The 15,344-nt window shown below is 33.5% G+C and overlaps 1 protein-coding gene across 6 annotated transcripts in view; it reads right to left on the reverse strand.

Moving 5' to 3' along the window:
- The window catches only part of CEP290 (centrosomal protein 290), a 54,117-nt gene that overhangs the window by 23,909 nt on the left and 14,864 nt on the right, over positions 1-15,344 (reverse strand). For 5 of the 6 annotated variants that reach the window (XR_011091412.1, XM_068667679.1, XM_068667686.1 and 2 more), the window contains exons 19-30: positions 14,622-14,706; positions 13,650-13,792; positions 12,855-13,019; positions 11,296-11,445; positions 10,149-10,264; positions 8,646-8,748; positions 6,494-6,724; positions 5,733-5,906; positions 4,090-4,201; positions 3,604-3,809; positions 917-1,068; positions 218-329 (exon numbers count right to left, since the gene is read on the reverse strand). Coding sequence is in view for 5 of the 6 variants with exons in the window: in XM_068667679.1 (XP_068523780.1) it covers positions 218-329; positions 917-1,068; positions 3,604-3,809; positions 4,090-4,201; positions 5,733-5,906; positions 6,494-6,724; positions 8,646-8,748; positions 10,149-10,264; positions 11,296-11,445; positions 12,855-13,019; positions 13,650-13,792; positions 14,622-14,706 (1,749 nt within the window). In the remaining variant the exon portion in view is untranslated. The remainder of the gene's footprint in view (positions 1-217; positions 330-916; positions 1,069-3,603; positions 3,810-4,089; positions 4,202-5,732; positions 5,907-6,493; positions 6,725-8,645; positions 8,749-10,148; positions 10,265-11,295; positions 11,446-12,854; positions 13,020-13,649; positions 13,793-14,621; positions 14,707-15,344) is intronic. The other variant, XM_068667695.1, reaches the window with a different exon arrangement.

Consider the following 15,344-nt stretch of genomic DNA (forward strand, 5'->3'; position numbering starts at 1 on the left):
TGAAAGAAGAAAAAGCAACTATTAAAGTAATGTAGATTTCTTGAAAAGGCATGGACAATAGATTGGCTTGGTAAGATCCTTCTGAAAGTCTTTTGCAGTTTCCTAATTCATTGTACAATTACTTCATTTCTTCCCTGCTCCCTTCCCTGAGGAAAAATATATATTTAAAGAAAAAAAAAAAAACAAACTGCATAATCAAGGTTGAATTTTACCATACCTGACAGTCTAAAACTTGCATTCTAAGAGATTCTACTTCCTTCTCTCTACATTGTTGGCGAGCCTCTAGAGCTTCAACTTGCATGTTTGCAACATCAGACAGTTCTCTTAACCTTGCAGGAGGAACAACAGCATTGTGTCACTTGAAACCACTGAACTACTTATGTTTTTCTACAAAGAACGTGCTAAGAAAATATATGTTTCCTTGTATCAAAACATTTTAAGACTTTTTTCTTTTAGCATAAAAATGCTACTCAGCATCCTTGTTATAAAAATTCTTCTGTATAGTATCTCACCTTTATTGTTGGTTATTTTCCTGTAAATTTGCTAGCAGTCATCTTCTCAAGGAAAACAAAGCCAATGTTTTTTACCTGAACTTCCCTCCTTCTCTGTATCTCTCCCATTTCTGGGCATAAATCATACGTGTACTGAGATTCGTTTTCTATTCCATTCTCTCTTTCCCCAAGTCTAATCCCTCATTTTCAGCATCAAAATCACTGCAAATATCCCCACAGACTTTGCTGATTTAGGAATATAACAGCATTACATAATTTACTCAAAGACAAATATCCATGACAACAGTCTCATCAAAATATCTGAAAAGTTTTTTTATTTTTTAAAGATGTATGCATACAAAGTTAATCTCTTAAGTAAATGGAAAAAGAAAAAAAAAAAAAAGAAAAAAAAAACTACCACTTACTTTGATACTTCAATCTTGAGCTCCATCTCACGCTTCTCTAAGTCCATGATTTGTCGTCTGTCTGCATCACTTATTGCCTTACTTACACTATTTGAGAGTTCATCTCTTAATTCCTGTTCTACTTTCTGTGCCTCAAGGTTGATTTTGGTGAGCTTAAAAAATAAAATTTAAAAAAATGGTATCATAAGAACACAACTGCTCCCAAATTTGCAACGAAAAAGAAGTGCCCGAAGTATTTTTTTTTAAGTCATTACAAAACATTGTTCATCTGGGTTTGAAAAGTAGTTTCCCTTCCTCTCACAGCATTATATACACATAGATACACAGATCAGCACAGAACAGGATTCTAGATTAAACCCTACTTCAATTAGTGAATTTGCTTAAAACCGGGAAAGGGAAAGGGAGATTTTACTCTTTAGGAAATTAATTTTAATGTAACCATTTATTATACTGTCCAGCATGTTGGGATCGGTAATACAAATACTGGCAATAACTACCCAGACCCTAACACCATTGTTCTTTTGTTCCTTTTAAAAAGAACTTTCTCAATCAAGCAGCCTTTTTCAAGTTGATTATCAAACGCTGACCAACCAGTGTTTCACTTCAAAGAGCATTAGGAAAAGATGAATTTCTGAAAAGCGTTGGGTGACACAGAGAATCCTCAGAAATTAATTTACCAAATATAGTTGTGGCAGATTAATCTGATACCACTCATAAATAAAATAACTGATTTACTAAACAAACAAAAGTGTGTGGTATATCTTATTGTCTGGAGTTCACATATTTCAGGCAATTTTTTTTAATCTGGAAAAAATAAACTATTCAAATAGAGGTTATTGTGGGAACTGCAAAAAGGGTATGAAAACAGTCATGTTGAAATAGAGTTATGAGCTCAAAAGGCGAGGATTTCCTTTCAACTCTTAAAGTGAAAGTGATCTCACGATTTTCATTAATTAAGTTTAACACAATCTTGTTACATCGGAAAAAAGAAAGGAATCATGCTCATTTAGGAATTCTTGGCAACAAGAATACACGAAATAGAAAATGGACATTTTAGAGCTACAGAAATGAGGTTAAAAAGGAATATGCAGAGGAACCACTAAGAAAAAAATATGGTATTAGGAGTTCATCAAATAAAAACGAAGGAAGACCAGCATACCTAAGTATATCACAAGACAGGTAACATATTCAAAACAGAAAAAGGGAGATGTTATCTTTGTGTGCAGTACTTGAGATATTTCTTAATGAAATAAGTCATTCCATCATAATGGGCTTTAACAATACTGCTGCTGAAAAGCTTTATGATCTTTCAGATACTCCATTTTCCCGATTAATTCAAATCAGAACAGTGTAACAAACACTACTAAAATGACAGAGAAATGGAGAGTCCACAGCAGATTAAAATAGACTAGACTGTAGTCTGGTAAAGCATGAGAAAGGGGAATGAATACAATCTATCGATACCTATCAACAGAACTATTCTTCATTTTTGTTTAGGTTGTAAGCCAATACTGGCACACAACTGATTAAAAACAAATTTAGACTGGAATTAGAATGAAGTCTCCTCCTACTACATAATTTATTCATCGAACAACTTTCAAATAGGAATATTGAGGGGAAAAAATAGCAAGATTAAGATGGATATAAGAGGAATTATAATCATGGAATCATACAGGTTGGAAAAGACCTCTAAGATCATCTTTTACAACCTTTAACCTAGTACTGTACAAAGTTCTAGATCTACACATTTCTTGAACACTTCCAGGGATGGTGACTCAACTACTCCCTGGGCAGCCTGTTCCAATGCCACACAACACATTCAGTAAATAAATTTCTCCTAATATTCAAGCTAAACCTCCCCATCACAGCTTGAAGCCATTCCACTTGTTTTACCACTTGGTGTGTGGGAGAAGGGACCAATCCCCACCTCATTACAAACTCCTTTAATGTAATTGTGAAGTACAATAAGGTCTCCCTTGAGCCTCCTCTTCACCAAGCTAAACAATCCCAGCTCCCTCAGCTGCTCCTTGTAAGCCTTTTTTTCTAAACCCTTCACCAGCTTCCTTGCTCTTCTTCGTAAACACTCCAGCACATTGATGTCCTTCTTGTAGTGAGGGGCCCAAAACTGAACACAGTACTTGAGGTATGGCTTCACCAGAGCCAACTACGGGGGGACAACCATTTCTCTAGTCTCATCTGGCCCCACAAACTTGCACACATAAGGATCATAACCTGCAACAGCACGACTTTTATTCCTGTATTACAGAAAATGCTTGACACATGACAGAAGAACACAGTCTGCAAAAGAATCATGCCATTGGCAAAAGGGCTGCAAAGTTCTAGCATGTTTAGAATCATTGACAATTATGGGAAAATTTGCAAAACACGGATCGTATAAATTAGACAAGAAATAGGTCGCAAACAGGCTCTTTTCTAGGAATCTGCTGAAGAACTAAGAAACTATCTGTAAAGTTGCTCATCATGCGTTTTACAGAGAATAACTACTGTTTGAAATAAACTTTTTTTTTTTTAAACAGATGTCCAGTCCATGCAAAATCGCAGCTCCTAAAGCCAACTACATTAGCTATATTTTGCATCATAAATTTGTCAGAGCCATAATGATATATAACTCATTCTTTTTGAAAAATTCAAAAATATGCTTCTAAGACGTGTCAAAGCAGATTTACCTCAGCAAACTTTGTTTCTAATTCAAAATTGCGTTCTTCTACTTGCTTTAGTGTATTCCTTAAATGTTCATACATGTGTTGTGAATGTTCTGCTCTCTGTCTTTCATTTAGTTCCTTCATTTCCAGCATTGCAATTTTCTTAGAAATGGACAAAATTTCACTGTTGGTTATCGCTTTTGAGGCCTTGTCCATGGCATTGTCATCCCCTATATTCAAAAATATTTTGAGGAGAAAAATACCAAACTCCATTTTGGTAGAATAGGTAAGTAAAATGAAACAATACAAAAGAAAAAAAGTAATAGTAAAAAAAATAAACACACACACACACAACAAATTATTTGAAAAAAACTAAGACTTAACAAAAGATACAAAACAATTTTGAATTTTTCATTTTTATTTTAAACAGACACATGAATTTTAAAATGTTACTTTTACACAGGACATACCGTTTATTTTTTAGTGTTGCAATACAACTTTCATACTTACCCAGTTTAGTCATTTGTTCCCAAGCCTGTTCTATAGTATGAAGTTTCTCTTTTGTGATTTCCAGTTCCTTACTCAATAAATTTATCTGTGCTTTCAAGGATTCATTTTCACGCTGTATGACAGAAAAGTTGAAAACTAATTCTAGCATGTTTGATGTTTAGGACCCATAAAGTCTTTTAAATAAACAGATTTTACCTATGCACAACCCATTAATTAATATGCATTGGAACAGAATAGCTTAAGCTGCCTAATAATCCATTCTGAATGATTTTATGATGCACTAAGTTCTTTTTGCTGTATCTTACTGTCAACGACTATTACCACGAATATTTACTGTCACAGTTGACTATGGTTCCTAGATTTCTTCATCTAATTTATACTCTAAGGTTATCATACTAAGCCTATGATTACCAATGGGAAGGGAAGAAAGGTATTTCATTTTGCTCATAAGTACATGTTTGAGACAGATCACATGCTTCTTGTAGGCATCTAATACGATGCCAAACATTGGTTTTGTAAATGTTCCCCCTCTCCTTCAGATAGAAACACAAATTTCCACGTTAACAAAAAAAAAAAAAAAGGAATTCTTAATATTAATTTTCAATTTTGAATTTTTTTGAACACATTTTTAGTTTGCTATTGATGAATGATTATTTAGCTCTGTGAAATTACTGAATTGGGGTTGCAAGTTTTCATACATACAAAAAAATCCTTAAAATAGAGAAGGAATCATTCCTTGTTTAGGTGAAATGCGCCAATCTGATTCCAAAGAGACAAAGTACAGCAAGTTTACCCATCACATGCATTTAGCCCTTGTCAACCACAGACAACCCAATAGACAAGAATGTTACAAGAACTATTCAAGCCTTCTTGGACTTGACATGAACTTACTTCTGACATGAACGTAAGGTGGAAGGTAGCAACACATCTTTCAAATCAGCTTCACAGACCTCTATGAAAATCCATTCTACTCGAGAATAGAAATTCACAGATTTTCAGCTCCTAACTGAAAACATGATCCTAACATGATGTGTACTGCAAACATGTCATGAACATTTGGTGATTTATTTGTTCATTTCACACTTAGTGCCTTTTGGAAGTGAACATTTCATTACTGTAACTCAGGAATGAGTAAAAGTGCTTACTTTGTCAGGAAGCTTTGAAAGCATCTACACTCATTCTGCTTTCCTTATGACCTCCAACACCTAAGATTATACTAAGTATTCCTTCTGCCAGCCTGGTTTTGGTAATCAAAGCATTAAAAATATGTTGTGAAGAAATATGCCCACAGCTTAACTTAATGCAAACAAGCAAAAAAAAAAAAAAAAACAAAAACACACACCAAAAAAAATTTTATATATGCCCATTGAAATGAAATCTGGGACTTTTCATAAGTTTCTTAGTACACTGACAAAGTACCATGTAAGCAAATTAAAATTTGATAGCAACAGCAAGACTTGCTCCAACAGCTCATACCCGCTATGGAACTGTTATAACTAGCAACTAGTTATAACTGTCCCAACTAGTGTTGGAACTTCTATTTCATCTTTCTATTAATTGAGAGGAAAAAACAATGCAGAATGAATGTATAATGAGGTCTGTTTTTTTCTTCCCTTAAGGTTTAAATGTAACACAGACATTACCTCCATATGCTCCATGTTTGTTGTCCGTTGGACGAGCAAGTTATCTTTTTGTAACATATCTCTGTATTTAGCAGTTAATGCATTATACTGCTTATTAGCCAGTTCTAACTCAGATAATGGCACACTACCATCCAATACTTTTTGCAGAGCTGCAATCTTAAAGCTAGCCATTTCCTATGAAAACAATCAATACAATGAGTTACTACTGTTTCCTAAATTTTTAAATAGGAAAATAAAATTTACTCCACAGAAAAAAGAATACCAGTTAATACAATGTTTTAACATATGATACTGGTTTGCTTTACTAAATTAATATACAACTTTATGCATTGCTTGCAATAAACATTGACAAAATTTCACTGGTATTGAACTGTCTAGGCAATTTTATCATTAATAGCCTCTACAATGCCCTGTCACAAAGCACTGTCAAAACCATATTTTATAAAGATGAGTTAATCCTTATTATTATGATCCTAAACCTTTGGCCCTATCAAATTGAAAGGCCAAAAAGTGAGATTTGTTTTCATATGACAATTTCAATAAAAAGGACTTGTGTTAACAACCTCAGAAGCAGAAAACTGACAGATTTTGTACTATGATGCTCATTTAAATACAAAAAATGTTTTGGCAACACAGCATTTAGCAAGCACCTGTGTAAGGCATTTAACAAACTAGAATTGTCCCATAAAAAAAAAAAAAAAGTATATTTATTGCCAAACTTTTAAAATAAAAAAGTGGACTATTACTATTATTAACTATACCTTGAATCGCTGCAAGTGTCCGATTTTCCCTATAACTGCAGTCTCCATATGTGTCATTTCACTCTTCAGTTTCTCATTTTCTTTTCTAAGATGCCGTTCCATTTCAAGTAAAGTGGTATACTGCCTTGTTAATGACCTTTCATTAACTCGTAAAACAGTTATTTTTCTATTATTTTCTGCAAGTATTTTTTTTGTTTCATCAGGATCCAGCTGAAGTGCACTGAGTAAATTCTGTAAAAACATTTTAAAAAGAACCTCGTACAGAAACATGGTAAAACTCAACTATATTGACAAGCTTGCCTTGTTGAAATACATTTTCTATGCTCACTGTAAAAGCTCTATTAATCTGAAATAATTTATTTCTTCTATTAAAACACATACACTCTCAACACACACATTTTAATCTTAACATTTTAATATATAATTTTAAAATTTTTAATCTTCAAAGTTACTTGTTTCTGAGGAATAGAAGGTAAATACATTGGACTAGCAGGAATTCCAGCTAATGCTGACATTTTTAACTTAGAAACAAATTCTCTACATAATCTTCATTTTTCCCCTTTTACTAGTCTAATATAGCATTTAGAATAAAAAAAAAAAAAAAGTATTTGAATCGTTTTCTAAACCAAACAGAATTACTGTAGTACCTAAAAAGAACTAATAATTTCCCACTTCGAGGCTTAAGCTAATATTTGTGAAGTAATCACATGACTACTATGATCCTATGGATACAAATGCAAAACCTGGGAGGCACTCGAAGAGGAAACCATAGTGACTCAGGTAACAGAAGGCACGTGAGCTTTAGCTTTGCCATCATCTCAGCAAGCACGCAAGGAGCAAGAATTTGAGCTGTAAACTTCCAGTTTTCAGTGAGCTTAATGTCCCACAGGACATCTTTATCTCTAAATTGGAGAGAGACAGTTTTGAAGGGTGGACAAGTGTACCCTGAGCAAGTTTGTAGACGTCACCAAGCTGAGTGGTGCAGCTGACACAAAAGAAGGAAGGGATGCCATCCAAAGGGACCTGCACAAACCAGTTAAGTGAGCCCATGTAAACCTAATGAGGTTCAACAAGGACAAGTGCAGGGTGCTGAACCTGGGTCAAGGCAGTCCCAAACATGAGAACAGGCTGGGAGAAGAACACATTAAGAACAGCCTTTTGGAGAAGGACTTTGGGGTTCTGGTCAACAAAAAACATGACAACAGCCAGAGGTGTGCATTTGCAGACCAGGCAGCCCAGTGTATTCCGGCCTGCATCAACAGAAGTGTGACCAGGAAGACAAGGGAGGTGATTGTCCACCTCTACTCTGCCTTTGTGATGCCCCACTTGGAGTGCTGTATCCAGGTCTGCGGCCCATGTTAGAGCACAAGGAACGCCTGTTAGAGTAAATCCAGAGGATGGCCATGAAGATGATCAGAGGGCTGGTGCACCTATCCTATAAACAGTGCTGGGGATATTTAGTCTGGAGAAGAGAAGGCTCCAGGGAGACTTCACTGCAGCCTTGCAATACTTTAAAAAAGACGGAGAGTGACTCTTTGCTCAGGCAGATAGTAATAGGACAAGGGGGAATGGTTTTAAACTAAAAGAGGGGAGATTTAGATCAGGCATTAGGTGGAAGTTTTTTACTCATAGGATGATGAAGCACTGAAATGCCCAGGAGCATGAAGCACAGGATGCCCAGAGAAGCTGTGGATTCCCCATCCCTGGAGGTGCTCAATGCCAGGCAGGCTGGGGCAACCTGATCTAGTGGGCAGTATCTCTGCCCATGGTGTGGGGTTGGCACTGGATGATCTTTAAGGTCCCTTCCAGTGCAAGTCATTCTCTCATTTTATGAAGAGTACGCATGTGGCTAGAAAAATACACCAGAACCCTGGAAGCCTGAAGCCATTAAAAAATGCCATGACAGCTGGCAGGGATTCCACTTCTTAGGCTTACAGTAACACTTCGTAGGTGTATCAATAACATGATTTACCTTTTGTATTGTTGATACTGATTCTGAATGTACAGTTCACTGACTGATTTCGTTTTAATCGAGAAGTTTTCCTCTGCAACATTTTCACCTTCTAACAAATTATAGAATTATTTTAAAACATTTCTTCTTCTTCTTAATATGTTTTTCCACATCTACTTTGGAAGCAACAAAGTTACTTACAGAATACTCCTTTATTTTTGTAGCATCCTGTTCTTTTTGCTCTTCTAGCTTTTTCTTTTCCTCTTTCATTTTTTCTGATTCTTTCTGCCAGATTTCCTTTTCACTAAAACAGCAATTACACGTTTTCATTTACAATCACGAAGTGCTTGGTGAATTTCAAAATGCAATTCGGAAAAGACATTATAAATTGTGGGTGGATAACTGAAAGCTTATCTCCTCTGTTCAGGTTGCTGCTAGATTAATGATTTTCCCTCAAAATAAAACTTAGGTTTCCCATATTCAAAATCAACATTAGAGGTCAGATTTCTAAATATAACGGCAGGCAATGGCTATAATATTAACTCAAAGTTTCAACGGTCTTGTAAGTCTTTATTTCTTTGCATTCATTTTATTTCAAATGCATAAACAACCTGATTTCCCATTCTATTTTTTTTCTATTTTACTGAAAAGAAAAAAAAAACAAACAAACATAAAAGCATTAAGCCTTGTTGTGGCCCAAACTACTCTCCTCTACTCACTTTTATTTATTTATTTGGAAACAAAAGATTGTGAACTGTCTATACACATCTAATGAGGAAGTTCCTATAGACCGTATAAGATAGTTTAGGTTAGTCTAAACAAATAATCAAGGGTGTTTCAGAATATCTTAGAGAATAGAACATCTTAAAGAGTTTCCCTTTCTCAGTCCCTGATCTCTAAGTAATATTTTCTCTTCAAAGGGTATCTCCTCTATCATGGAGGAAAATGGAGGAAAAGGAGGAAGGTGCTCTGAAGTGAGTCTTTATGGGACGTCACATCAAAGAATCTCCTTCCCTTACTTAAACCTGTAACCCCTTTGAAGATTTTCAAGAAATTACTGAAGCCTTGAGTTATCGTCTTATCCCTATGACTGAGGTACCTAATCTTATTAACGAGGCAGCATACAATAGTCTTTAATATTTTCAAAAAGCTGTAACTTTCATGTATCAAACAAAAATAGTGTCTTTGACTAATGTCTGGAAAGTCTTAACTGATTCAAAGAACACACAGAAGTTCCTACAAGATGAAACACTCTTATTCAAAAAGCCATCCAGTGACTGCTATTTTCAGCCCAAACATAGAAAGGATATAACTAATAGTGTGTTAAGAACCCAAATCAACAGATTGACTTCTATGCTTTTACCAAATAAAGATCCTTTGACCATAAGAAGAACTTTATAGAAATTGGATTCAATGACACATACAAAGAACTGAGAGTCTGAAAGAGAAACAAGCATGAGGGACTGAAGATATGAAATCTTGCAGTCCTCATTATAAAGTATGCACTATGAAAAAGATCTGGTAGAAAAAAGTAGTTTTTAAGCTTTCTGAGCCTTTACAGGACTAAAGAAGTGCATGAAGAGTATCCAAGAGTAGCAGCATTTATAACACTAACTAAAGAACACTTCAACATAATAATGAATCTCGTACTCAAAATTATTAAACATTTAGATACCTGAACCTTCAGAATTCAGAGAACAATACCTTTGATACTCTTTATAAAGCAAGCCTTGTTGATGACGAATTACTGCAAATTTTCGCTTATAGTCCTTTACTGAGTCTTCTAATTGTTTAAGTAACTGTTCTTTATTTTCCAGTTCCTAATTTTCCAAATAAAAATATTGAAGTCTTTAATATAGGTTTTAAGTGTGAAAGCATTAGTTAAAATTACAGTTTTCTCTTTTGTTTTTCATGATAGATATTTCTGTCAATTCATCTGTATCAATTTTGTGAACTGAATATATGAAATATCTTTTTCTGTAGAAGCAACAAATGAAAAAAAAAGTCCAATAAACACTGGCATTCATATTACTAGGTGTGAAATAGTGCAAAAATGCTCTATGGATTACAGCTCCAAAAGTTTACAACACTGTTCTTAGCCCACATATTTAGTCTACAAAGAATACTAATTGAACATCTATCTAGGAAGTCATGCTTTCTTTTCACATTCCTAAGTACCTTTCTATATTATCATCATATGCAACTAAAAGTATTATCTAATAAACAAAAGTAATCAAAGACAGAAAAAAATAATATAATAATAACACAATTTATTTCTCCTGCATTTCTTAAATAAATAGTTGTTCTTTACTATACATGTATGTTTGGTCTCTATGCTTCCCATGGAAAACACAAGCTTCAGTTTCAATGTACTTATTCACACTTATTTGTATGCTGACATAATTTTGACATAATGGAATGAAAATTCATACAGTAAATAAAGACCTTTACTATACAGAGAAAAAGAGATCAAAGTAGGATTTGCACATTCAGGCCCAGAAATTCAGAAAGTAGTGACAGAATTTCTTGTAAAAAGTGTAAAACTGGAGAAATTTAAGGAAGATTTTTAGATCAAAATTCCCACTTTAAACAGACAAAACCAAATTGTTGTCAAATAAACAATTTTTAGTTTCCAGGTTTACAGCACTTCAAAACATTTACAGCTTTAAACAAACAAACAAACAAAACAAAACAAAACAAAAAAAAGAATAGCCCCAAAAATTTACAGATGTTAAAACTTCAAAATTATTTTGGAAAGTTCTTCCATGTCCATATGTGGCATGACAGTAGATTTTGGAGAAAGCTGCTCTGTGTTACAAATATTCTTGATAAAAAAGAATAAATGATTTACCTGTATAAGACGTATTAAGTATTCATTCAGAGAATTAATCATGTTAACACTTGAAGGAGCCATCCCTTCTGGAAGATTCACTGTTTTGAAGACAATGTTAGCGCCTTCTGATTGACGTAATAAGCAAATTTCATTTTTCAGTTGAGTAATCTAATAAACAAAGTAACTCCTGTTATTTAATTAAAATGCACCTGATGGAAAATATATTAGTTTTCCTAAGTTAAATTAGTTGCTATTAACAATCTAATTCAGTTCCACTTATATTCTAAAGAATTCAAACACTCTTAGAAAATAACCTTTTAAAAAAACCTGTGATTATGTGAATAATTAAATGCACAGTAGCTTGAGCCAAATTGATCAAACCACTACAGCAATCAGGGCAGATTCACATACTTTTAGTTTTATTCTGAACTGTTTATACAGTACACTTATATAATTTCTAAAAATATACAGTTTGGATAGAACTATTGCAGTGGTTATTTGATGGTTTATTCTAAATAAATCTTTGCTCTTTAACTTCTTAAAAGCTTTCTAGTTCTCTAGTGTAACAGTACAAAAAACACTATTCCAGAATATTACTAGAGAATGTATTCTACAGAATTGCATTCAGCTGTAGGGTCTCTAAGACATGAACCTGTTAGAGCAGGTCCAGAGGAGGACCACAAGGATGATCAGAGGGATGGAGTACCTCTTATGAACACAGGCTGAGAGAGCTGGGGTTGTTCAGCCTGCAGAAGAGAATGCTCTGGAGATTCCTCATAGTAGGCTTCTAATATCTAAAGGCAGCCTACAGAAAAGATGTGGGGTGTGGGGTGAGCTCTTTGCCAGGCAGTGTAGTGATATAACAAGGGGAAACCATTTTAAACTAAAAAAGTAATGTTATATTCCTCCTGTCTAAGAAATAGGAGGGTGGTGAGGCACTAGCACAGGCTGCCCAGAGAAGCTGTGGATTCCCCATCCCTGAATGTGTTCAAGGCCAGGCTGGACGGGACCCTGAGCAACCCGATCTACTGGATGACATCCCTGCCCACAGCAGGGGGTTGGAACTAGATGATCTTTAAGGTCCCTTTCTATGAGTCTACAAGAGTATTAGTTACTGGCAAATCTTGTATGTATTACCAAAGATATTCTAAAGGGAAAAATTAAATTTTGCTTGTTGTAAAATAAAATTCCACAGCCATGCTTGGTGTACAACATCATATGATACTCACACGATGAAGTAACATTAAGAAGAGTAAGATTTGAACTTAAAAAGAGCAAACTGGTAAATCAATATATATATATTGAGTATATATATAATATATACTCAATATATATATATTGATTTACCAGTTTGCTCTTTTTATCAATATATATATATATATATATATATATTGATTTACCAGTTTATAAATATATATATGTATATATTTATATCTATACATATATATATATATATTTATAATCACACTGGTCACTTAAGCTAAATCCAGTATCTTATGCATAGTGTATTTTTGTTCTAAATTATCACAGCAGAAACTTTTAAGTACAAATTAACTTATGGAAGATAAATTGTATACCTTTTCATTTGCATTTGCCAGCTGATTAGAGAAACTTGTTGCCTCCTTCTGACTCTCTTTCAGTTCCTTTCTTAATTCTTCATTTCGTCCTGTAAGTTGGTCAACCTGAGCTTTCAAGTGCACACTAGCATCAAAGATTCCTTCCGTGTTTTTTGATTCAATTGCCTAACACAGTAAATATTAAATTAACAAAACAGAGAAAAAACAGAGAAAAGCTTTGTTTTTCCATAATAAACTGGAACCGGTTTTAAGCTACATAAATTTAGCCAAAAAAGCAAGACATTTTAAGTTTTTTCAAATCTACTAATCTGTTTGCCGATGACACATAATTTATATCATATACCATAATATAAATAATTGCATTTGCCTGTGAAAATACTAATTTTTCAGGAAGATGTTTGAATAAGAAATTTTTCTTCAACATTTCCTGCAGGTCCTGGACAGATATGCAAAGAACACAGACAACAACAAGGCATGCAAATGAGCATTAATCTTAAACTTTACGTATAAGACAATAAACTTGACCAGGACAGTTTTATACTATTCAGCTGAAGGGATAGAAGATTTTTTTCATTTTTTTTTTTCTGTTGGCAATTTCTTCTTGTTGTATATTTTTCATTTGCCTTTTTACAGAGGAATCATGTTATGTACTCCCACTTGTAAGCAAGAAAGTATATACCAGTTACTATTTAATTATACAATAACCCAATAATATAAAATATATATATATATTATATATATATATATCTATATAACCTTAAAATCCTATAAGGTCAAATAAGCGAGCAAGCTTACATTAACTAAACGGTCCAAACTAGGGATTGTTAAGGCTGTTTCTCCTCCCTTCACGCTTGGATCATTCTGCATTTCCTTGACAGCTTGCAATATTTCTTTCATTCCTTGTTCAAGTTGTTTATTCTCTTCTGATAATTCTTTTACTGTAAAAAATATTGTTAATGTGTCTAAAAGCAGTAAAAACTGAGTTAGTTTTTTTGTTAAATGAGTTAGACATTTCATCATAATACCTCTTGATTTGATACACAAGAAGATTGTTCATATTATATACAGACCTAACTATGAATTTTAAAGTAGATCTGCTAGGTACTTCCCAACAGTGTATTTTGCTGGAGAAATATCAGTAAAATAACAGATAAATCCTTCATGGGAACATTTGGCTTTACTGAACCTTCCATTCTTCAATATTTCCTGCCACTGTTTTCACTTTTTTAGTAGCTTGTCTGATCAGCTTTCACAGATCCAGAAATATGGTGATCTTGGAAATGCTTCTGTATAAAAATGGAGTTTTAAGGAAACTAGGAAAGATCCTAGTTTAATGTATTTAGTATGAATAAACTATGTTTCTTGTACTACTACCATTAATTTAAGTTTAAAATTAGCAAAACTAAACATGTTTTTATATACACACATAAACACATATATTTACAAAACAGCATTAAAGAGAATTCAAGGAAATTCCAGTTTGCAAATGCTATTTATATTATTTTGTAATCATTGTGTTACCAATTTAAACCAATTCACAACCAAAAATTCCACAATTCATGAGGTTATCAGAACAATTGTATAAAAACATTCCATGTACAAGGCAAATTCAATCATTGTGAAAGATACCAAAATAAACTGCATTTAAAAGAAACTGTACAGATGGATAGCTGTGGTCATAGTCACAAAGAAAAAAAAGTACAAATAAACAAACAATCTGCAGGAACCTGATAGCATTCCCTGGCTTTAAAACATGTTCCAACTTACATTTAGATTGAAATGTGACTATTACAGTCCTGTTCTTTTCCAAATCTCTCTCTCTTTCACTTAGTTCTTTTGCGAGGTACTCATTCTAAAGAAAATAAAAGAAAAATAACAATTGTAATTTAGGAATATTAGAATTCTCATTAAGACTCTATGGTTAAGAAATGTTAAATGAAAATAAACACTTAAAAATATTACTAACTAATTATATTTGGTAGTGACATAGTCACTGATGCAGTATACAAACTGAAATAATGTGTTACTATGATGGGAACAATCAAGGTAATTTATAGCAACAAAATCATTATTTATAGCAACAAAATCATCAGGAAAAAAGTATTTAAAGCATAGATAAGCTTTATATATTTATTTTTTTCTTTTTTTTTTTTTTCTTCTCTTTAACACCTTGTACTACCTGTACTGCCTGGCTTCTCCATTTTTCAAGCTGTAATTCTGGATAACTATTCAGCATGTTCTTAATCAACAAATCTCTGTATATCTGCTCATTCTTAAAATAAAGAAGTTATTAGTATATGATTCTATCTCCATTTTTGTATGTGTTTATATTTCCAAGACCTATCTGCTAAATTATCAAAAAACACTTATTCTTTTCTGCTAAAAATGCAATTAACAGGCATTATTCATGCTGTAGCTTGGTTAAGAGTATTTTAAGAGAAACCAAAGTAGAAAAGCATACTCCCATAGCATGGAAAAAATGACGTATAG

This window comes from Anas acuta, chromosome 1, assembly GCF_963932015.1.
Source record: "Anas acuta chromosome 1, bAnaAcu1.1, whole genome shotgun sequence".
NCBI classification, from domain to species: Eukaryota; Metazoa; Chordata; class Aves; order Anseriformes; family Anatidae; genus Anas; species Anas acuta.